General features: G+C 37.4%; 1 protein-coding gene across 1 annotated transcript in view; it reads right to left on the bottom strand.

The window, feature by feature from the left end:
• Positions 1-20,064, bottom strand: part of MS3_00005455 (uncharacterized protein) — a 28,248-nt gene extending 8,184 nt beyond the window's left edge. Inside the window, exons 1-8 of the mRNA XM_035730323.2 lie at positions 20,015-20,064; positions 14,341-14,428; positions 9,451-9,519; positions 6,266-6,344; positions 4,066-4,163; positions 1,913-1,959; positions 1,016-1,107; positions 34-107 (exon numbers count right to left, since the gene is read on the bottom strand). Coding sequence (XP_035585618.1) covers positions 34-107; positions 1,016-1,107; positions 1,913-1,959; positions 4,066-4,163; positions 6,266-6,344; positions 9,451-9,519; positions 14,341-14,354 — 473 coding nt within the window. The 5' untranslated portion in view covers positions 14,355-14,428; positions 20,015-20,064. The remainder of the gene's footprint in view (positions 1-33; positions 108-1,015; positions 1,108-1,912; positions 1,960-4,065; positions 4,164-6,265; positions 6,345-9,450; positions 9,520-14,340; positions 14,429-20,014) is intronic.
• Between the last annotated feature and the right edge of the window lie 5,275 nt (positions 20,065-25,339).

The following is a 25,339-nucleotide window of genomic DNA, read 5'->3' as shown; positions in this document are numbered from 1 at the left end:
GCATGCAATTTGTTTGCAAAATGTTTAACTTACCTTGCATCCAATATAAATATTTCACTGGGTTCAATAGTTACATCATAGAAGAATCGAATACAGGCACACAAAGCCTAAAATAAAAACAACGACGAAAAATTTGCGAAGTAAGCTAATAGTTTTTGGACTTGAAGAAGACAGAAGTTATAACGCAACAACTACAATCCTACCTAAGTGACCATAAACTATATTTGACGGATTAAAGTAGCTAAAATCAAAATGTGTAAACAATCAAAGTTTATTTAACATTGGCCGAGTGAATTCAAGCACATCAAAAGCTTTCGTAAAAAAGCATGGTAAATGAGAAACGTAAGTATAGGTGGGGTTATTGTGAGTGAATGAATAACTCATCTACTTGATGTTAATGCCTAAATATTTTGTTTGTACCTGTCCAGTATTATATACATATACGCGACTTATAAAAACAAATAGTAACAATAGCTGAGTGTGAGCGACACTTTAATTAATAGGGCTAAATAAAGCACTCGGTTTCTCGAACAAATTTAGGTACAGTACGGTTCTAATATGGGGCTCAGTGGGTAGAAGTCGATCGTCTTAACAACCAAGCCGTCACACGAATTACGTATATATCAACTTCCTATCCACTTCTAGTCTGCTTTACATATCTGCTTGAAAACGTGTGATATGGGTGAATTGGATCAAAGGCTACAGCTGACACAATTACATTACAGACTATGAGATGTAAATGAAGTTGAAGTTTTTGTGATATCTGATGTAAATGGAATGGTTGTGATGCTTCTATTGTTCTTCATAACATCATGAACATGTACTTTAAAGAGAAGACTTCAGAAGAACAACGAAAGCTTCATAACTAATTCGTCCAGCTAAAATATCACAAAAACTCCGACATCCTTATTCTGAGTTACAAATATTCTCCATAATCTTAAGAGAATATAGTAAAAATTGGTGTAATATTAAGCAAAGTACTACATATAATAAAACATTTACTAGAATTATTTACCTTTAGAAATGTATTAACAGCTACTTCTCCATCTTTATTTTGATTAGATAACCTACAAAATTCTATATCCAAATATAATTTAGCTGGTCTGTCTAAAAATAAAATAAAATAAAAGGATATATTCATAAATATATATAAATGGTATGATGTAAAATAAAGTGATAACGATGTGACATCAGCTTGCTAAATCCGATATAAACCATAAACCTGGTAAACGAAAAAACTACACGATCAATAATTTACACAAAAATAAGCTAAATTAGTTAATTAAATGTGGGTCATACAGAATAATGAGCCCCTTTGAGCCGTCAATAATGAATATGATAACACAATAAAGTAAAAATGGAAAGAGAAATTTAGTGCATCATTGACTGTAATAGTTATAGAAAAGTTGAACGTATGCAGATCAACAGTGTGCTGAAATTCTAAGAATGTAACTGTATTACTGCAGTCGTCTGCCAGACACAGTTATTCAACGTTTGTAGCCTGGAGTTCCTTCTATTTAAATAGTCTGGACAGTCAACCTAAATTATATTATTTAATTTAACTTCTAGGAAACGTAAGATTGTAACCAAGCAAGATTCGTGTCGAGACAAATTGATGGTAGATAGAATTCAATCTCGGTCCGGATTCATCAAATCAACTGTTTAATCGTAAGCTGTGTAAACAGTTATTTCTTATGGAGGATATACATAAATGGTATGATGTAAAATAAAGTGATAACGATGTGACATCAGCTTGCTAAATCCGATAGAATTCAATCTCGATCCGGATTCATCAAATCAAGTGTTTAATCGTAAGCTGTGTAAACAGTTATTTCTTATGGAGGATGTAGTTAACAGGGACTCACAGGGAGTACGACACATTAATGTACAACCTGATACTGGTAAGACCTACCTACCATAATTACCTCATAATGACAACGAGAAGAAGGCGCCGTTTGCCTAATTAAACGAAAAATATAAAACAAGAGTATTTTACAATAAATTCATCAATACTTAATAACAATGTAACCTAGTGGTAACATTTAACTAACTACATGATTCGAGCTGAGTTTCATTTTCCAAGAATTCTAAATGGGAGGCAAGGAATATGAAAATCCAAATGTGAAATTTTTGTTTACAAGTAGAAGACAACATGAAAGTGGTACACTGAAATGATCTTACGCGATGATGATTCATCAAAAGTTCAACATGTGCCTTAAAGCTATATGGAGATAGAAACTACTTCCGCTTCAATAATTACACTGGATCCATGTTATTTATTGTTCAGTTTGAATACTATGTAACTTAACACTAAACAGATAAATTATCCTACATTCAATATCTCATAAGGAAAAAATAGTGCTGACGTCTCATAAGTGTACTTTCTATATATTACTCTCTGGTTGGAGTCCCTAGAGATGGTGTGGCTCCACGGATTAAGACGTTATCAGACATGTTTCAAAATAGAATCTACTACTGGCATTACTGTATTTTCCTAACGTTTTTTTTTATAAAAATGAGGGATAATCCTTAAATCGAAAACACTTTCTGAATTGTCGGTCTTGTGATACACCATGCTCGTTCACATATTTTGTTTATTTACTTGTTTGTCCAACTTCTTCCTACCTATTCATGATCTAATTCTTGTATTTGTGTTGTGCATATTTATTCCAGTGCCCAGTTGTACCAGTGTTTAGGTGTGTTAAATAAATAAATAACCCCATTGCTTTGGAATATTATCGTGAATGCAATGCTTTAATACAGATGAAGTTATAGGAGAAAGGTTGGTAGTAAAGATAAAAGAAATACTATGAAATGACGAAGGGATTTGAAAGTTAACAAAGTGACTCTGTTAGAGGTATGTGGGCGATTGCTAATTCCCAGTTTTCTAAACGATGGAAAGATTCATCTTCTTGAGGTACATGGAAAGCGAGCTAGATAAGTAATGATTTTAGTAACTTGAGAGAGTGACCATAGAGTCCAGGAAACCACCGCTTAAGACTGGTAACACATTGCTTTCTTGTCAGTAGGTCCTGATATATATCAACTCAGTACTTTTCAGACTTTACCCCGGAAACGGAAATCCATCCAGGAAGATGAAGTGTGTCATTTCTAGAATTCATGTTTTCTAACCCTGCGAGAGTACATAATCAATACAGATTCTGGGGGTCTGATGGAAATACATTAATGTTGTCACACCTTAGTACAGTCAGAAGCTTAACTTCACTTTGCGTTTTACCACTGTCCGACCAACCTGTCTAGCACGGTAGGACCTAAAGCAACAAGTGTTCTAGCCAGTAAAGCTCGACTGAGTCATCACAATAGGTAGGCCTGACCACTACCCCAAGATAGCAGAAACGATATCGGCATTAATACAAATGAGATTTTGTACCGATACTTCCATTATGTAAAGGTTGGATAACTTACATTAAAGGCCATACAATTTTACGGGTTTCAATATTTCTTTAATCAGATACTCCTAAAATGTACAACCTTTCTAGTACTTGGCGGAAATGTGACTTCATAATCACAAGATTATTTTTAGCATCCCCCAAAGTTAGCCCTGTATTCTATTTAAACGGATTTATCATGAATGCTTATCCACTAAAACTGCCCCAAGCTACATTAGTACAGGAAAAAGGGACCTTGACGAACCGAGAATAAGCACATCAAATGTAGTGCAGAACTAATTTTTTTTTAAAAATAGTTTTAAAGGAATGAATGGAAATCATTTAATGAGATAAAAAATGCCATTTAAAATAAGGTAAACTCTATGATCCTTTCGAGAAGCAAGCTATAAACAAATGAAGATATTAGTGATTTCTTTTGATAACCAATTGTATTAGTATTTTATAAGATGTGGAATATATTTGATCGACACATCCCATTCCTTTTATTTATTTAAACACACAAACATTGGTACAAAAAGGCACCAAATATGTATGCCCACACTTTGTTATTCGATTTGTGTGAAGGCTGGTATACTGCCTGGGCGGTCAAGCTTAGGTAGCAGAATACATGAAGATAAACAGGTACATGCATCCAAACTACATAAATAAAACATACTTGTACGTGTAAAAGAACGACTGGATTCCACATGCTAAAAATGAACGTTGACCTTCATTCCCAAGGGATAAGCTTTCATAACTGAAGACCATCATTTCCTAACAGCATAAAAAGAAAACTTTCGTTAAAAAATAAGCCGTTATATATATATATATATATATATATATATATATATATATATCGGTCTAGTAAAGTGATTATTTGTGAGAGCCTGCATACAACGCCCATTTGAGGTGTATCATTTCACGTATGCTAATGAAACAGCTTTATAAATGGTGATTTATAGCATGAGTTAAAATAAATACAACTTATTTAAATGACTGTACACGCATAGCATTAGTTTTTAGTAATGCTATTATTAAACAGCAATATATCCAAATAGCTTAACAACTAAAAAAGAATAAAATACAAAATTGGATTTATATTGATTACTTCAAAGTACAACGCACACGAATTTGGAATTCATTACGAAAATTAATGGTTACTAGGTTGGTATTAAAGGCGCGATGAGAATACTGAGTTAGTCTCGTTAATTAAAAAGTCAAATTACAATTTCAAGAAATATCCATAACTACACACAACTAATACATAACAGACTTTTCGAACAGACGGCAATATATATATATATATATATATATATATATATATATATATATATATAATAAATACTCAGTCAAAAAGTGAACTAAATGTATACGAAAATCTGTTGAAGGTACACCATACAACAACAGTGTACGTACTACAAAAATAATGTCAGCTGAACCATCCTTTGGCGGTTTTGCGATCAATGAATGAACAATCTCGAAATTCAAACTAAGTCTGAAATAATAAAAACAAACTGATGAAATTTCTAATTTTATGTATGTCTTCCTAGGTTATTTTATCAATTTATGAAGTCACACTATTAGTGTTTATGATATGAGTAGAATACAGGACAGATGAATAAAGTTACCACGACAGGCTCCAGTGATTGGGATTATATGTTTCCAGTCATTTCAAAATTGATAACACTATTCATTCTTGTGAATCTGATTTTTGTTTTACAATACACTTATGAGGTAATTTATAACTTTAAAAACACAATAGTAATATGAATCTTTCGTCAAGTTCAGATTGGTTTACTCAGTCATGAGAGCCTTTAGATGTAAGGGCTAGTAATACTACCTAGCTGCCGAAACCGAAGAATTCAAGAAGGGTTTGAAGCCCCGACAACCGGTTGGAAGTTGAGTGCTTTGACTGCTAAGGCATTACTACATTTTAAAAAAGAGAAAGTCTTACGTTCAAAATATAAGAAATACGTATTTTCTTAACGACTGATTAGATTACAGCAACAAACAAATGTCCACACCGGTAATTTAGTGTACCAAATCCTCCTTTTACCAAAGTCTGTTCATGTGAAAACTTACAAAACATTAAAAAATTGATAAGTTTGTGCTTTCTTTAAAAACAACTGATTGTTAAATATTCATAAAATTAGTATTGCATACTGATCGAACTTTAGTTAATGAAACACAATTTAATTGAACAGAAAATTATAAATAAATCAATGAAAAGTTTTTCTATCAATTAATAATAAACGCAATGCAGAACAATTTTTGTTCAGTTGAATTATTCAAACACTGACTTATAGAGCTTTTCATTGGCAGATAATATATCAGGGTATTATCATATTCTCAAAAAATCTCAGTTATTTCCTTCACCTTTAAAACTTAGTAATAAAGGATATACTCTGTACGCTAAGTCACAAACTATTATACCTATATGTACTAAAATTTATGATACTAAGCTCAGCTTCGATTCTAAAATTGAATGCGTAAACTTCTCATCATCATTCAAAGATAATGCGTCAAGCAAGTTACTACGAACAGTTTAGATTCATTTTACAACCATTTCAGGATAACACAAAAATGAACTAATCTAACAGAATGGTTACTGATTGATTTGCCCTGCCAAAGGAACATAATCTTTGAGATGATGGGAAAATAAAAAAAGATAAGTGAGAGTACAGGTTATATTTTGAAAAATTGGAAGTATCATATAACAAGTAAATAGTAAAACAAATCTTTGTCGCAAATTACAACTGCCGAGTACTTTTAAAAGATAGTATCACTAAAATTTATTTTGGAATGCGATTTATTATTTAGAACAACCAAACGAATTCACAGGTATTTAAAAATGACTATTATATGAATAACTGTACCTGACCGAACTGTTTGGCAAAGTTAATAGCATCTTCTTGTTTACGGAATATTTTTCTAACACTTGTTGGACCTTTTAGTCTACGAAAAAGGGAAAAATAAACGACTAAGTTTATTTTTATCAATAACTTCTGCTGACAGTTGCATTAAGAAAAACTAAAAAGAAACAAAACGTATTTAATATAAATTACACACTGAAGAAAAGTTGAACTATTTGTCAAGTACCTTGATTTTAGTAGAGTTAATTATACTATTCAAGTTTTTCGCAGACGACTACTTATAATCCTAGCTATACTTGAAAGGTAGATCTTTTAAAGAAGCTAAAGAGTAAGAGAAATTGTTATTTCCTTAATGTAATTAGCAGATTGTTCGTGTTTGTTGAGGAATGATAAATTTAAATCAAACTTAAGCATGAACTTGAGAGTTATGATAGAACGGATAGAGCAAAAAATTTATAGTTAGGTATCCTGAAAGTATGTTTTATAACCTTGACATAAGGACCATTTAGATTTAATCTCTTAGGCGAAACACTTTAGTTTTCCCACAAAACAGCCAATTGTCTTAATTATGACACTCAGGCAGCCTGGACCCATAATTTCTGACATGCAGGATTGATTGGTGAGTGTTTATTCACTAAATGCATGAAAAGCGATTTTACCATTGGGAAAGGACAAATAAGTTTATCAATGATGTTTTCAAGTTATTTGAAATTGTATTAATTATCGTCTACATTTCAGTTACTTTTGCGATGTATCGTAAGTTTTGGTGTTTAGATGGAATTGAAAGAGTTGAGTAATTGCTTTTTCATAGCATTCTAAGCACAGACTGTGATGAAATAACAAGATAATCTGACCAAAGTAACAGGAATTACTACCACCACCAAAAACAAGGTGGGACCTGGTATAAATATGCATTGAGTCACGTTACTACATTACACGAAAACCAAAGGAATCAAAACAATAGTGATAGGATTATTACTGTTGATATCTGATGTCTTTCAGAGATACAAACTCAAGGTCCCACAATAACATTGAGAAGAATCTCTACGTGTTCATTCAAAAATTATATTTCATCTACGCTTACTCACGAACAACCTAAAACAATTGAATAATATTGATTATATATTACTGTAAAAACTACGACCCGAGTAAACCTACTTAACTAATGTCTGTCAATAATGGTCTGCATAATGTCAAGTTAGAAAGTTTAATTAGAGGAAAAAAGCAACTACCAATATAAGTTTTCATAGTTGAAATCACAAACCGATCATAAGTTAGTTAAGCTGTACATTCGTACTTATAGTTATATGGAAAATATATGTCTATAGAAGGATAAAAAAGATTGAATCCTAAATCGATTCGAGACTCTTATTATCAGATGAGGTTACGCAATAATCAAGGGATAAGAGAAAAAATATGAGGACGGAAATAATTTACGGGTCTGAATTATGAAGGACAATTGTCCAATTGACAGATATGACTTAGTGTTTCCCAATTTTAAATTGCAATCAGTTATTATTAACCTTAAACAAGTTTTTCTGACTACTATTCAGTTTTTATTATTATGACCTTTATGTTTGTCGCTTTTTCTTCATATACGTCGGTTGGGTGGATAGCATCAGCAGCAACTTACTATGGGAGAGGACAAGTCAGCTTCCAGTTCGGGAGGAAATCAGGAAAAGACATTGGAGGTGGATAGCGCATAGGTTACGCAATTACCAAACTGCATCCCGAGGAAATTTATTTATTAGACATAAACATTGTTACAAGGAGGCACCAAACAGATATGCGCCACATAAAACATTCGATTTATGTGAGTGATGCGATACTGCCCGGGTGCTCAAACCGAAGTAGGTGGTTTTCTTAGGGGGCCACACCCAGAGCCTTCAAACTAAAGGTCTGATCCACAAGGTAGTGGAGCAATGCCAGGAGAGGCAGTCCCATGGTATCTGGTCACCAACGATTGGTTCATTGGTCTACTTTTCCTTTCAGGATCCTAGAGCCCACCTGAATTATTGATTTGGAATCAGGGTTTTCCGACTCCCCTAGGTGTACTCTCGGTGTCCACCAACCCGGTTAAAGCGCCGGACATTCGCTTCTCGTCCTCTCAATTTCGCAAACAATAGTAATGGCGCGAGAAGGCAGTGAGTAGGACTTTCCTGCCAGTGGCTGTATACGTGTGGTCATGTGGGATCATTTCGAAAGGGAGAACTGACTCTCCCTATCCTCGGCTGGACCAGGGCACTTGGGGGCTATCACGAGGCAAGCCCTAACTTGGAATCCTGAAGGAAAACGGAAAACAGGAAGGCCGAAGAACACGCTACGTTGAAAATCGGAAACAAACATGAAAAGGATGAATAACATTTGGAAAAGATTTCCCAGGACAGTATTGGAAATAGAAAGTGCTCGTGGGCGGCCTATGCCCCTCCACAAGGGGTAACAGGAGTAAGTATGTCGATTGGACAATTGTCCTTCATAATTCAGACCCGTAAATTATTTCCGTCCTCATATTTTTCTCTTATCCCTTGATTATTGCGTAACCTCATCTGATAATAAGAGTCTCGAATCGATTTAGGATTCAATCTTTTTTATCCTTCTACAGACATATATTTTCCATATAACTATAAGTACGAATGTATGAATTATCTTTATTTTTATTCAATGACACAATGGTTTATTTTAATTATCTGATCATAATTGAACCACTATGGGAAACCTGGAAGTGTCAGAAAATCTTGGGTTTGATTTCCGGGTGCGGCGTTGTGGATGGGCACTTTTGAGGAGCCCCATACTACGGTGAAACGCCTATCTAGTGCTTCCAGGTATGCAATGGTGGTCTAACTAAAACCAATTCGTAATTTAAACTATGAAAATTCTACAGTAGTAATATAAATGTCCGTAACTGCATGTCAGCACTGCAACAGGTGGAATGAAATATATTTTTCTCGGATTATGACATTTTGATCCGTTGTAACCTTACTTGTAAGATCACAGAAGTTACGTGACTACTACTGGAGACACTCGGATACATGGGCTAGGGTTGAAAACGATGCAAACTATGCTGTGAATTACTGACGCTTAAATCACGAAATTATCTTGGATATGATTCGTGATTGCTAGAATCATTAAAAAACAATATGGGTGTTGTTATATAAATTGTAAGAACACTATAAACACCAATAACATACGTAGCCTGATAAGGTTGTGGTATTTGACGTACACGAGCAGCAGCTGCATCTAAATCCCATCTTTTGAGTCTACAGAATTTTGAAAGAAAAGATATAACTGAAAGAAGGGATTATTTACTAAACTGGTAAGTCATTAAGAGAAATTCAATTATATTGAGAGCAGACAGTTTTATTTATCAAGTAGCCTGAAGAGAAATATCTTGATTTAGACAACTATTTACTCAAATGTTATGCAAATCCTTCATGATTACTTATGTAGCCTGTAGAAGGAGGAGGGTTAGGTATAGGATCGGCAACCCATCACGTGGAAAAAAATCTTGCTAAAAAACACCAACCATATTAAACCATTTAAACTCTGACCTGGGAGTTAAGGGAAGAATTATGACGCCTCATGGCGAGAGCCGAGATTATCCGGAAATCACGAGGCTGATGCCCCTTCTAACAACCAGAACAACAATTTTTATAGGTACATGGAACGTCCAGAAATGTGGGAGACAGGAATGACCAGTCAAATAACTACGGAAATGAGGAGATACATCTTGGCGGTACTCGGAATCAGAGAAACCTATTGGACCCGAGCTGGACAGCAAAGGCTATATGCTGCCGCACTCCAGTCATGAAGATAAAAATGCTCTGATGTTTTCCAAGCAAGCACGAAAGGCACTTGTAGGATGGGAATCTCATGGATCCAGAATCATTAAAGCATCATTCACAACAAAGAAGGAGGGGATCACAATGAACGTTATTCAATGTTATGCACCAACCAATAATATTAATAACGACGATAAAGATCAGTTTACTGTCAGGCTGCAATTCATCATAGCGAAGTGCCCAAGAAAAAAAATCTCACCATCCTGATTAGAGATCTAAACGCTAGAATCGGAATGGACAACATGGGATATGAAGATACCAAGAGACAACATGGACCGACTGGGAGAAAGGAACGAGAATGGTGAGATTTGCAAACCTATGTGCATTCAACAACTTGGTTATGGGCGGCACAATATTCCCACATAAACGCATACACAAAGCTACATGAGTCTCACCGGATCACATCAAGGAGAACAAGATACATATTTGTATCAATAAAAAATTCAGGACAAGGGAAGAAGTGAGAATCAGGAGGGGAGTTAACATAGCTTCACATCACCAGGTTGTGGCCAAGATGAAATTGAAGCTAAAGGAACACTGAACAGCTGGGGAAACAGCAGTACAAAGATTTAATACAGACTTTCTATGAGATACTAACAAACTCAACGAATTCAAGATAAATCTCAACAACAGATTCCAAGACTTACATGATGTACTGAAAGGAGAAACTACGGTGGAGGACAACTGGAAAGAGATCAAAGGAGCATTAACATCAATATGTCAGGAGGTTCTGGACCGCAAGCATAATCATAAGGAATGAATCTCCATGGAAACCCTGGATAAGATTCAAGGGCGAGACTATAATTTATGGACGACCTTTGAACGAATCTTGAGTGACCTTGATAAATATTGGCCAATCAGCAAAAAGTAAGTATAGAGTAAAAATATATTATACAAAACCAAAGAAATAAAGTGGATACACTTCTTATAAGTGGTTCAAAAACTTCTCAAGGTTAGAAAAAGGTTCAGAGGTTCTAAAATCGTAATGCATGCAGTAGAGGAAGTCTTCCATATGGCTACAGAATTGTCACGTTTTGTACAAAATTCCCTGTGAACCTATCGTACGTTAGCAGTAAGCACTGAAGTTGGGGTCGTGACCTTGGAATCTCTCAAAGGCTTCTGATTGGCTCGTCCATAAATTAGAGTCTCGCCGATTCAAGAAAGGAAGAAGACAGCAATTAACAACAGCCGAACAAGAAGAGAGGAAGTCAAGGCACAGGCTGAATACACCGAAGCAAACAAGCAAGTAAAGAAGAACATTCGAGTTATCAAGCAGAAATACGTGGAACAGTCAGTCAATCAGTGAGTAACAACGTAGAACTTCGTACATACCTACATCAGTTCCAGTTGCCACACCACATTAGCACAGAGATGCAGTGGTCGATTCAAATCCCGTAGTGGTTAAGGTAATAAGAGTATAAGCAGTAATCGGGAAAATTAGTGTTTGGAGATGTTATTTAAAGAGTATAATCCAGTGAAATAAATTTGGGAAGAGAAAAAAAGAGACAAAGACAATTCAGAGGATTAGAATTTGGGAGAACACAAAGAGTGGATGCACCTGCGCCATCGCAAACGATTTTGAGTCATGTCATTCAGGGTCTCTAACCATCGGTTGCTATCGTCTCGCGGATCCCAACCAGGTAGTCTACACCTACCAACATGACTCAGTCCACTTGTCAGTGACTTCATGGACTTGTGCCATGTTTTAGTCTGGCCGCCCCTAGCTTTCTTCCAACCTACTCCTATACTACTGAACATCGCACGTCGAGGCAGTCGGTCGTTGGGCATACGTAACACGTGTCCCAGCCATCTCAACTGATGAAGTTTCACTCCGTCATCAATTGATTTGCCATCCTTACTTAGTACCCGTTTCGTAACAAATACGTTACTTACTCGGTGGTCCCAAGATATACGAGCAATGTTTTGAAGACACCTATGATCGAATACTAGTAACCTACGAATATCCTCTACTCTTACCGGTCACGTTTCACAACCATAAAATAGGACGGTACGAACAGCTGGGCAGTAAACACGTCCCTTTGGTTGATAGATGTGGAACATCTAGCAACGATAGCGGAAAAAGCTTCAGAAGAAGGAAATATGAGACAGCTATATGACACAACGAAGAAACTAGCAAGGAAATATAGTAAACCAGAGAGATCGGTTAAGGACAAGAAAGGTAAGACAATTACCGAGATTCAAGAACAAAGGAACAGATGGGTAGAACACTTTGAGAAACTCTTGAATAGGCCAGCCCCACTGGATCCACCGGACATCGAAGCACCACACATAGACCTTCCTGTAGACGTCACTCCACCAACAGTCGAAGAAATCAGGATGGCTATCAGACAAATCAAGAGCGTGAAAGCAGCAGGACCAAACAATATACCAACTGAAGCTCTGAAGTCAGACATAAAAGCAACCACAAACATGCTCCACGTTTTGTTCTGGAAGATTTGGGAGGAAGAACTAGTGCTGACGGACTGGGAAGGACATCTCATCAAGATACCAAAGAAAGAAGATCTGAGCAAATGTGAGAACCACAGAGGCATCACACTACTGTTGGTACCAGGAAGGTTTTCCAATAGTGTTGTTGAACCGAATGAAAGATTCAGTAGACGCCCAACTCCGGGATCAACAGACCGGATTTCATAGGGATCGATCGTGCACAGACCAAATCGCGACACGACAGATCACCATTGAATAGTCAGTTGAGTGGAACTCAAAACAACTGTCAACCAATATTAAAGTTAGAATCTTCGATACGAACGTCAAGACAGTTCTGCTGAATGGAGCTGGAACGTGGAGAGCTACCGCAATCATCAAAAAGGTACAAGTATTTATAAACAGTTGTCAACGCAAGGCACTAAATATCCGTTGGTTGGATACAATCAGCAACAGTCTACTATGGGAGATGACAAATCAGCTTCCAGTTCAGGAGGAAATCAGGAAAAGACATTGGAAGTGGATAGGACATATATTACGGAAATTACCAAACTACATCACGAGGCAAGCCCTAACTTGGAATCCTGAAGGAAAACGGAAAACAGGAAGGCCGAAGAACATGCTACGTTGGAAATCGGAAACAAACATGAAAAGGATGAATAACATTTGGAAAAGATTTCCCAGGACAGTATTGGAAATAGAAAGTGCTTGTGGGCGGCCTATGCCCCTCCAAGGAGTGTGATAGGCGTAAGTAAGTAAGTAATAAAGTAACATTCCATCCAGTTAGACGAAATTACTTGAACTGGGGTTGAAATCTGTACTACACACGCGAATAATATTCGAAAATAAGAACCCTGCTCAAATTAATGAGAATGAAAATCAAAAAATGAAATCACATAAGAGACAAAAACGAGGCTTTTTGAAATTATCGACCGATATAGAACAGTGAACATCTATTTGTATTCAGATTCTAGGATATTTATTGAGATGACAAGGATGCAAAACATTAAGAGTATCCTCAATTTCTGAAATATTGTGCATATGTTTATAGCTCCGTTAATTTAAAACATAAGTATTAAAAAGAAGTAGACGACAGGTTTCGAACTAGAGAAATTCATTTGTAAGATGTCACAAGGCCTAACATACATAAAAAAATATCAGTGATTTAAAGATTTCATGAAACAATCACTACACATCAACGACAAAAGTGGAACAAATTAATACAAAAGTCTGTAGAAGTGTATTACAGTAAAAATTCAGTCAACTAGTTAGCCACTCAATAGCCTTTCAATTCCCTAGTTCACAGTAGGATTACTAGCAAACTTAAGAACAAAACGTGAATTTACAGGAGCCATAACTATCGAAAAGACAAACATTTGCCAATCATCTTAACTTTAACTCATTATTTAGGTACATTTATATGAGCGACACTTTACGTGTCAGAGCTAATACAACTACCCAGTTGCCCAGACCAAAGTAGGCGAGGTGGGTCTCGAACCCAGGACTTAGTGAGTGAGAATCAAACGCCCTAACTACTAACCCATCTCATTACTTGCCAACCATACTTGAACCTTTTGCCTTACGTTCCGGAAGATTATGAAGGTTAAACGGAGTTTTAAAAAAACATTCTTAGCAGTTGGATGTCTTAAAACCTACACAGTCGTGTCCGACATTAGATAAGATCAAACTTTCAGAAGACTTATATTCCTTCGTTCGATAAACTCGCTAATATATGTGGATCTGCTAATACACAGTCGATTATACAGGTAACGTAAAAAAATCAAAAACACTCACCGTTTCATGTTCATATCATAACGTAGGACAACCTATTGGTGGATAGTATTTGTTCGAATATTCGGACAGTGGATTGAAAATGAGGGTGCTGAAAAAATCAGATGACGGTATTTAATATTTTAATAAAATAACTTGATTTTTTTGCTACGTATATTATTTTGAGACGTTGGTATGACAGCGCTTATATCATTTTGAGCTATGGAAATTTTTAGTAGATTTTCGCTATCCAAATGAGATGTCCCAAAGTTAGAGATCTTGCTGTTAATCTGAGACACTCTCATTGGGGATTGTTTGCAAAGTTGTCGTACTTTAATCACATAACCAGTTCTCAATACTAATGACTGCAGGTAGTTCAAATTGTAAATTAACAATATTATACAAAAACTTTCACTTATATTATGCCATTATCGAGTTGATCGTTACAGCTCGTTGGTTTACATATGCAAATAACAAAACTTCAGATGATCAACTTCTAGGAGATCAAACACCTTAGTTCAAAACATTTATCCAGCGAGGTCACTCATGGTGTAATCTACCCTAGAAATTATGTGAAACGATGCTTAACAGCCTTAACATGTATCAATCATTAATATTATTGAACATCAGTGACTTATATATATCTGCATTTATAGTTCACGTTTCATGGTCTTAAGTGATGCCGTGATCGGTATATTCAATCAGACGTATATATCACTTGTCCAAAGGTACTGAAAGTTGATAAATCATGCAAAAACTCAGTATCCATACTGAGATCTGAGAGCTGATAAAACTCCGGAAATAATTAGAGCGATCAGCACACTCAGATACTCCACTATTTATGGTTAAACCATGCACTGATATACACTAAATGTGAAGTAAATTCTTGCATTTTGAGAAAGATAAACATTTTCAGAACTTTGCATTGATGTAAAACGTGTTTATAAATAACACTTTGGGAAATTGTCAGACAATTAAATCAATCGAGAGAATGTAAAGAAAAAACTATATGACAGAATGATTATAAATAATTTGTCAATATTTTTCAGACAAATTTGTTTAAAATGTATTTTACTCCAACAATGGATGTCAAATACTCGATGGGTAAAATATTTACCCAACCTCTCGATTTCGGGGTCTTCCCTAAAGTTTGAGGAAATTCTGAGGAAGAAACCCGAAATTCGTGTTGCGCAGTTCTGTGAACAATTTATTATTCAGGAGATTGTTTAAGCCTTCTATGATGCAATTACAATAAGTTTTAATACTTAGTTACAAGATAATCAAGCTTACTACGTATTCCAGTACCACTGTTTCGTCCTTGTTTTAGAATGTCAAATAGGCACGAGACAAAAATGTGTCTATTCCATGCCACATTTTCAAAAAAACTTAGGCCATGCAAGTGAGTGACTGTTACTGTTACATACTTCGATTACTTCTTCTGCCCAGCCTGACTACAGCTGACTGTTTCTTCTAGACCAACAATGTAGAACGTAATGAAATAGATGAAAGACGGATGATTATCAACAAAATGGCAAAATGATGACCTGCTCTCGATCGACATTTTAGAGAAGGCTGCGGAAGTTAAGGATCGCGTTCGTGAAGTACTTCACAGTCACTAATATAGAAACCTGCAGTTCAATAGATCGAAATGAAGCAGGCAACGCCGTAGCTACACAACAGTATTGTAGAATTGCATCCAATCCAGAAACTGCCTCGTGTAGTTAGCCATTACGCACCTAGTGCAACCAACAGTAATCTAGGTTTTTTTTAATAAATCATATTTCGAAAGTACTGGTACAGAGATGTCACCACCTGTGCAACTAACAAAGCAGAAAAGTTAGAATTGTAATTGGGATGATGAAGGGAGGTGATATAACTGTTCGAAAGGTAAATGAAATTCTCGGCCTTTTTTAGACGGTTATTCCTAAACTGTCGATGCCCCTCGGAAAAGTACCCAGTAGCTGCAATAATGTCGAGCACGCATTCCTGGGCACAGGAGTGTACTATCATACTGGGTTGAGATTGAATCTCCTGAGGATTTCAGAAATTTGGCTACGTAGGATTAATCTTAGCGAACTCAAATTACAACTTAACTACGATAGCTTTTCGGTGTCTAAAAGTTCTAACCAACAGTTGTGGCCTATTCTAGGTCGTCTTGTAGCTTCACATTTCAGTGAAATATTTATGGTTGGTATCTATAGTGGTGATTTCAACGAAATGTCCGCAGCTGTTGTAGCTGAGTTAAAAGAGTTGCTGACAATAGGCCTTAATGTAGATAAACATCAAGTGCATCTAACACTGAAGTTAGTAGCTGTGATTTGTGACATTCCAGCTCGTAGCAGTGTTAGGTATGTCGTTGGCCATAACGGTACAGCAGGTTGTGACAAATGTGAGGTTTTAAGGGCACGACTTAATGGGCGAATGACTTTACCCAATGGCGAACACGACTTAAGAAGTGATGTTACATTTCGTAGCCAGACCCGATGTCATCATCGTGGTAGAAGTTCATTATAAAATCTGCCAATATATATGCTGAAAGTGCTTCCGTTAAAAACGATGCACTTTACAGATTCCGGCGTCACGAAAAACTGATTTCTTTATGGAACGATCTAGCCAGCATGAGACTAAAGCGGATGAACCTATATATTTTAGCATCCATAAGTGCTGTAGACAACGCACGACTTGCAACTTTCAGATGGCACCCGAATGCCCTGGTCCAGCCGAGGATAGGGAGAGTCAGTTCTCCCTTTCGAAATGATCCCACATGACCACACGTATACAGCCACTGGCAGGAAAGTCCTACTCACTGCCTTCTCGCGCCATTACTATTGTTTGCGAAATTGAGAGGACGAGAAGCGAATGTCCGGCGCTTTAACCGGGTTGGTGGACACCGAGAGTACACCTAGGGGAGTCGGAAAACCCTGATTCCAAATCAATAATTCAGGTGGGCTCTAGGATCCTGAAAGGAAAAGTAGACCAATGAACCAATCGTTGGTGACCAGATACCATGGGACTGCCTCTCCTGGCATTGCTCCACTACCTTGTGGATCAGACCTTTAGTTTGAAGGCTCTGGGTGTGGCCCCCTAAGAAAACCACCTACTTCGGTTTGAGCACCCGGGCAGTATCGCATCACTCACATAAATCGAATGTTTTATGTGGCGCATATCTGTTTGGTGCCTCCTTGTAACAATGTTTATGTCTAATAAATAAATAGCAAATAACTTTAGGACGAAACGCCGTTCACTGCATGAGGTTTCTGTTTGGAAAGCAAATGAATGTATGTTGCTTTTATTGTACTTAGACCCCGTAGTTCTGCACGATAATTCACCATTAGCACTGTACAGAAACTTTCGGCGTATGTCACTATCAGTCTACTTATTAGCACACCCAAGGTTGTACAGTCTTCTCCAACAGAGTTGGCGGTAATTCGAATAACTTTTTATTGGGATACGAAAGTTGTTACGGTAGGGAACACAGCCTATAATGTATATAGTTTAAAGCACAGTGTTGAAGATGATGATAAACATGGTTGTCTAGAATTATTTTGAGACTTTCCTTTTGAATAGTATATGCGAAAAATACAAAATCAGCTTCTGCATACAAACACATTTCATTCTAACAGTTCACATAAAAATAAAATTCGTTTAGAACACTGATATATTGCTACGCGCAAGTTTATTTCGTCTAACGAATAAGGCCTAGATACATACATATTTTGTGAATACAACAAGGATAGTGAGAAAAATTCAACTGTTTCTAGTTGACATCACTATCACCAGTGTGACTACACAGAAGCACGGAATAGTGGGTTTATGGATTCATTATTCGGAAGTAGCCTGGTGTTATTTCGTAAGTCCAGATATCTAGTCAAAGAACTGATACATTGATATGATTAACAATGTTACAAAAGGAAGACTGGAAGTGAGAAATTACTGTACTAGACCTACGCAGTATCTTTTAAGGAACACACGTTACCATAGAACTGCCTCAAATATGTGCTAAACAGAGTAGCGGTTCAAATTTGGAGAAGCGTGAAGAGTAACATGTGGAGAAAATAGAATAGTAAAAACGCGAAACGACTCATTAATTACATCAAATATACCTAAATAAAATAATGAAAGTAGTCAATAACGAATAGAAACAACATAGGTAGAAAACCAGAATAAACTGACAATTAGAACTAGAAGTACTAGCAAGATTTCAAATCCATAAGACGCCAAAACTCCAAGCTTTGGAGCAAAATCTATTAACTTGAGAACAGTTCGTTTAGAAATTTCGGGAAAATGAAAAAAAAACAGAGTTCAGTCAGGTATTGGTTTCTTCCAAAATAAACAAACGCGCATAAATTTTTCACGTAACTTGAGAAAATATCGAGAAGCAAAGATGGAAAATAACAAGATTTTCACTCAGTTTGGGCTTTTCCCAAAAACTACCCAAAATATCTACTGAATTTGGGAAATCGCCTTCATTTCCCTAGGCAAATCTCCATAACTGATTACATATCGTTCAATAAAATTGGTAATTACCCATACCAATTTTGGTAGACATGATGGAGGTTGCATTAGCAGACGAACAACTCCACGGTTGCTTTGTAAGTTGCAACTGCCGTTCACACTTCCAGTGGGAAAATTGCCTAGGATGCACAGAGTAGACCCTTATAAGACTGAAAGACTACTGTTGGTGTATGTCCTACCACGACAAATAGCCACTGAATATACATTGCATGGAACGGAAAGTAAGTCACATATATAGCAAACATTACTGACTAGATGTTTAGGGTTCAAAGTTCAATCAGTCGGTGAGAACGATATAAGGGGACTGATTAAACGAGTCGGGCTTATTCGATGGTGTACGAATAAAGTACACAAGTGGAGACCGAAAGAAAACGTAAGTATAAACCGTGTACATATGGTCCTATTTTAGTCTCCTCAAAACTTCTCCAGACACCGGGAGAAACCACGAATCTTCATGACGTTGTGCAAACCCTAAAACCTCCCAGAATTTCCCCGAAATCTAGAGATAAAGAAGCAAAAGCTAATCTTAACTGGGATAACCAGTAGATAATTAAGCTATTAAAACGACAGAAACTGTTATAAAGCCAGATCTTTGTCCACACTACTAGTCAATCTTGGTGGTAAATTTGTCAGATATTCCGTACAAATTGTAGGTAGAAACCGCAAACTCAGTCAACAGTTTGGGAATTCATCTAAAGAAGTAAGGGGATTATCCCAGGCAGTAGAAACTATGGGAAAATTCAATTATTACCTTAACAAAAACTAGATCTTAAAAGACCTCACTAGTCCCTCAAACATCCAAGAAGGGAAATAAAAGCGGACAACGCGGAAATAAATAGGACATTTCTTTTAGAAAATAAGGGGGAAATAATTATTTCTTATTAATAGGAAGACGCGCCAGTCTACTTTTTCGCTTGTCATGAGAGAACGATGTAAAGTTTCCCCACTTCTGTCCGTGAGTTTATAAAGTTGCTGAACCGCCTACTTTTCGACCACATACACACCGAATTGCCCACTTTTCATCTAAATATATGAGGCCACTGTACTTTTTAGGACGTTTTCATAATATTGTCTCATGATTCGTCCAGAATCGATCAATATTGTCTTGAATAGGGGAGCTTGGATTAGAAACAACACGAGAAAAATAAGTCAAAAACACCGTGAGCACATGGGGTCGACTTACATTCCACAGCAAGACCAACCTGCTCAGAACAAACATATTCAAACACACCGCTTTGGCAAAACTGAGGAGTCCTCGAATCATTAAAACTACTTTTCCATATAGTTTTCAGAATGAATGGAATAGTAATTAACTTATATACGAAGAGCTTTTGACTGTCTTTAGCATGATTGGTTTTGTATTTTTAGTTTGTGAATCCAATTAAGAAAGAGTAATTTAATGCTAATTGGTTAAGGCCATAGTCACACCTACACCATCATGCTCACATTTCTATCACAACTTATGAAGCAGAGATACTTACAAATTATTGTCAGTGACAATGAGGTCCATTAGGTATTAAGATGGATTTATGGTTGTTTAGTTGAATCACAAAAATGCATTGACTAGGGCATTTTTATAAAAGCGTACTCAGTCAATTAAATTGCATCAGGATATCTGTTCATTGTTCGTTGATTACCTGAACACCGAGGCCATCCAGATAGTAGGTGTGAATTCGCTGTTGGGACAAATAGCAGTATTATTTTATAGCCCTACATCATGCACTCACAGAAATCCATTATTACCTGAATATGTGGGACACCAAACAACCACGTACCAAGCAAACTAGTCACTGACACCCTACGAAATATTTTTTTCCCTGTTCGCACGATTAATCATCAGTTCTCACCCACCTTGTAGAGCCAGAAAAATGTCATTTGGCCCTGACTAACTCATCCGGCAGTCGGGTCTTTGTATATCGATCATTTCATAAATCCTCGTCAAGGTCAATGGCAGCCAACGCTCACCAATCAGTGACACCGTATAGACTACCCCATGTGGCAGTGATCAAGCTGTTTTCATGGTACCTGTTCTCATTAATATATTTCAGTAATAACATTGTTTGTGTTGTACAGTCTTCAAAGTGGTCACAGTACCCGAATCAACGCAAAGTGCCAACCTTGAGGTGTGACTTCGGCATGAACTGGTCGGTGATGCCATCCCCGTCCAAGACGCGTAGATCCCGGAATCATCGACACAGTCAACCTGTGTTGGTTATCTACACTGATGAGCAAGACTTTAAATAACGCAATCTATTATGACCATCATCTGTACGATTGCATTCTAAACTTATTTTTCGTCATTTCTGTCGATATTGCGTAGGTTTGTTAATCACTAAAAAAATTTGCTGTCTTATCTTTATGGTGATTCGTATTCAAACTCAACTAACTAGCTGAATCAACGAAAATAACCAATCAACAAAAATTATAATCGACATTCATGGTTTTTTAACAGGCATTTATAACATTGGCAACACGGCAAGATAAAACGACCTTCGATTTGAGATTATCAATTGATTGGTAGGATCGATACCTTTAACTGGGCACATGTAGCTAGTTAGAAACTAATTGAATCCAAAACTTACACACCTCACATGTGGGGATTTACTCAAACTCCAACCTACCGATCGAGTTGCTCATTGCACATTTACAACATGTAACGACTCCCGTGTAATATTACTTATTTACTTACGCCTGTTACACCTCGTGGAGGGGCATAGGCCGATCACCAGCAGTCTCCATCTAACCCTGTCCTGGGCAATCCTTTACAGCTCCTTTCAGTTGTTATTCATCTTTTTCATATCTGCTTCTACTTCCCTACGTAATGTGTACTTTGGCCTTCCTCTTTTCCGCTTCCCTTCAGGATTGCAGGTTAGGGCTTGCCTCGTGATGCAGTTTGGTGATTTCCCTAATGTATGTCTTATCAACTCCGACTGTCTTTTTATGATTTCCTCTTCAGACGGAACCTGGTTTGTTTCCTCCCACAGAAGGCTGTTGCTGATGGTATCCGGCCAATGGATGTTGAGTATCCTGCGTAGACAACCATTTATAAATACTTGCACATGTTTGATGTTGGTTGTAGTAGTTTTCCAAGTTTCAGTTCCGTACAGTAGAACTGACTGTCTTGACGTTCATATTGAAGATTTTCACTTTGATATTGGTTGAAAGTCTCTTTGAGTTCCATATGTTCTTCCATTGTAGGAAAGCTGTCCTTGCTTTGCTAATCCTCGCGTTTACGTCTGCACCTGAACCTCCTTGTTCATCGGTGATGCTTCCCAGGTGTGTGAAGGATTCTACATCTTCCAGAGTTTCGCCATCAAGAGTGATTGGATTGCTGTTCTTCGTTTTGAATTTGAAGACCTCGGTTTTCTCCTTGTGTATGCCGAGGTCTACTGATGAAGAGACTCCTGCTACACTAGGTGTCTTTATCTGCATTTGTTCATGTATATGCGATAGGAGGGCTAGGTCATCTGCGAAGTCCAAATCGTCTAATTGATTCTGAGCTGTCCATTGCATTCCGTGTTTTCCCTCAGATGTCGAGGTCTTCATAATCCAGTCGACCACCAGGAGAAAGAGGAAGGGAGAGAGTAAACAGCCTTGTCTGACTCTGGTCCTTACTTGGAATGGGTCTGTCAGCTGTCGTCCATGCACGACTTTGCACTGTAGTCCGTCATATGAGTTCCAGGTAGTATTGACGATCTTCTCAGGAACTCCATAGTGTCGAAGATGTTTCTATAACGTCCTCCTATCTACACTGTCAAATGCCTTTTCATAATCGATGAAGTTGATGTACAGTGACGAGTTCCACTCAACTGATTATTCGACGATGATCCGTAGTGTCACAATTTGGTCTGTGCACGACCGATCCTTACGGAATCCAGCTTGTTGATCTCGAAGTTGGGCGTCTACTGCGTCTTTCATCCGGTTCAGCAACACTCAGTTAAAACCTTCCCTGGTATTGACGGTAGTGAAATGCCTCTGTAGTTTAAACATTTGCTCAGATTTCCTTTCTTTGGTATCTTGATGATGTGTCCTTCTCTCCAGTCCATCGGCACTTGTTCCTCCTCCCAAATCTTTTTGAATAGAAGGTGAAGCATGCTTGTAGTTACTTCGACGTCTGACTTCGGTGCTTCAGCTGGTATGTTGTCGGATCCTGCTGCTTTCCCACTCTTGATTTGTCTGATGGCCATTCCGATTTCTTCCGTCGTTAGTGGATTGACATCTATAGGAAGATCTGTGCGTGCTGCTTCGATGTCCGGTGGATTCGTTGAAGCAGGCCTATTCAGGAGTTCCTCTAAGTATTCTACCCATCTGTTCCGTTGTTGTTGAATTTCAGTGATTGGCTTGCCTTCTTTTCTTTGACTGGTCTCTCTGGTTTACTGTATTTCCCTGCTAGTTTCTTCGTCGTATCGTAAAGCTGTTTCAAATTTCCTTCTTTTGTAGCTTCACGTGTAATACATCTATTGAAATATCAACCACTTGTAAACATAATCATCGGGCAACAGAAGGACACATCTGCCTGTAGATTATTCACTCAATCGGATACCAACCATAAATTCATCTTCCTCCTGCTTCATTTGACACGCTGTCCTCCGCCACATACTAACCTATACAATTTTTTATTACGTGTCCGCCGTTTACCTAATTTCCAGTTGTCGAGTCCCACGTTCAGACATGATCATCCCTACCACTCGCAAGCAAGGTTATTTATGCGGACTTCAACATGCCTGCGATTTCTTGGTCTTCAGTTAAAACGTTGAAATGTTTTGAATCATTTGCTGAGTGCTCAGAGCTTGGGCAGAGGACTCAATACATCGGTAGACCTAACAGTCATCAAAATACCTTGGATTTAGTCCTCAGCATTAATCTTACCCCCAATAATTTGTCCATTGGAAAGACGTTTCCAAGTAGTGACCGTAATATCATCATCTACAGTCTTGGTAATGAAAGCTACAACTAGTAAACATAAAAGTATCACACTCCGTAGAGACTACTCCAAAATCAATTGGGAAAGCTACCAAAATTGCCTAAGGAGCATTGATTAGAGGAACTCTCTTACCGGTAACAATACCGGCAAAATAGCTAACATATTATATTACAACACCAGTAGCACCTTTGACAACCACACCTTTAGGGCACTGTGATCTTTCTAAAGATCACTATATACAGGTCCGAATACGAAGACGAATTAGAAGACATGACACCTGATTCCAAATCCTTAATGAATTTTTCACTTTACTTACGGTCAGACAATTATTTGTCAAGGCAGAGGCAATATGTGCATGGAAGTAGTCGCACAGAAACCTAACAATGACTCACTCCCACTTATCAAACTCCTTCAAAATGAACTTGAATGTTCAAAATTGAGGGGATGAAACATATTTATTAAGGACAACCGAGTAAACGAGATCCCAAATTTACTGCGGAACTATTTAATGAACAATTGTGCCTCATCAACAAATGGAAATCCACTGAATGAATCAGAGTTTACCCCAGTATCTTCCTGTTAAATCACAAATGTTGACTTAAATGTACCGAATATATCTAAGGCAAATAGCACACTGCAACATTCTTACACTGAAGAACCAGCTAGTATTCCAGCTAGCGTGCTATAATGTGGAAGTGATGATCTGTACGCTATACCTCTTAAACTATTCGCAACACCATTCTCTACCGCGCGTCACCCTACTGACTAGAAACCTACACATACCACCTCCGAAACCAAGTCAGAAACTGTAGTAAATGCTCGACATTTCCGGCCCGTATAAAGGACTCCACCGGCATTTAGAGTGATGGATAATGTAGTTAAAGCGGTGGTAGTCCAATATCTACTTACCAATAGTCTCATCTTGGCCACCCAACATTAGTTTCTGAGGTTCAGGTCATGTGATGCATACCTGGTGGACTTAATTATGTAACGCCATACCAAGACACCGGGTCGCCTGTATTAGCTCTATTCTTAGATGTTAAGAAAGTTTTTGATTAGGTTCCGCATAAAAGGCTTCTCGTCAAGTCAAAGTCCCTCGGAATCGATAGCCATCTATCATCCTGGTTCGCTTTGTTCCTAACAGAACTTTAAAAAATTGTGAAGTAGAACGACCGTCTCGCATCGCTAAAACCAAGAACTATTGGAGTTTTCTACCGATGCGCATTTCTCAACCTCAAAAATCGTTTGTTTAGAACCAATATTATTACACTTCCTCTATTATTTTAAAGTCTGGAAGACCATTGAGTTTCATAATAAAGAAGTCTTTCACGACTGAAGGTAGGCTTACATTTTTCGAAATACGTACACGGCCCTCTCTTTGCATACTGCTCTTTTTACCTTTCTGTACATGAGTACGATTCACAAGAAACGAGTAGAAGACGTCTAATGAAACTCCACGCATCGAATGCTAGGATGTGACTCCAGTCTCGACTACACAGCTAGAGCTAAAAACCTCTCCTTAGAACGTTCGTGCTGTCGTCAACCATGTAACAATCTAATACTTTTTACAAAGTTGTGCATGAT

Source organism: Schistosoma haematobium, chromosome 3 (genome assembly GCF_000699445.3).
Source record: "Schistosoma haematobium chromosome 3, whole genome shotgun sequence".
Lineage (NCBI taxonomy): Eukaryota > Metazoa > Platyhelminthes > Trematoda > Strigeidida > Schistosomatidae > Schistosoma > Schistosoma haematobium.
The sequence above is the reverse complement of the archived record's forward strand: the minus strand, read 5'-3'. Positions and strand labels throughout refer to the sequence as shown.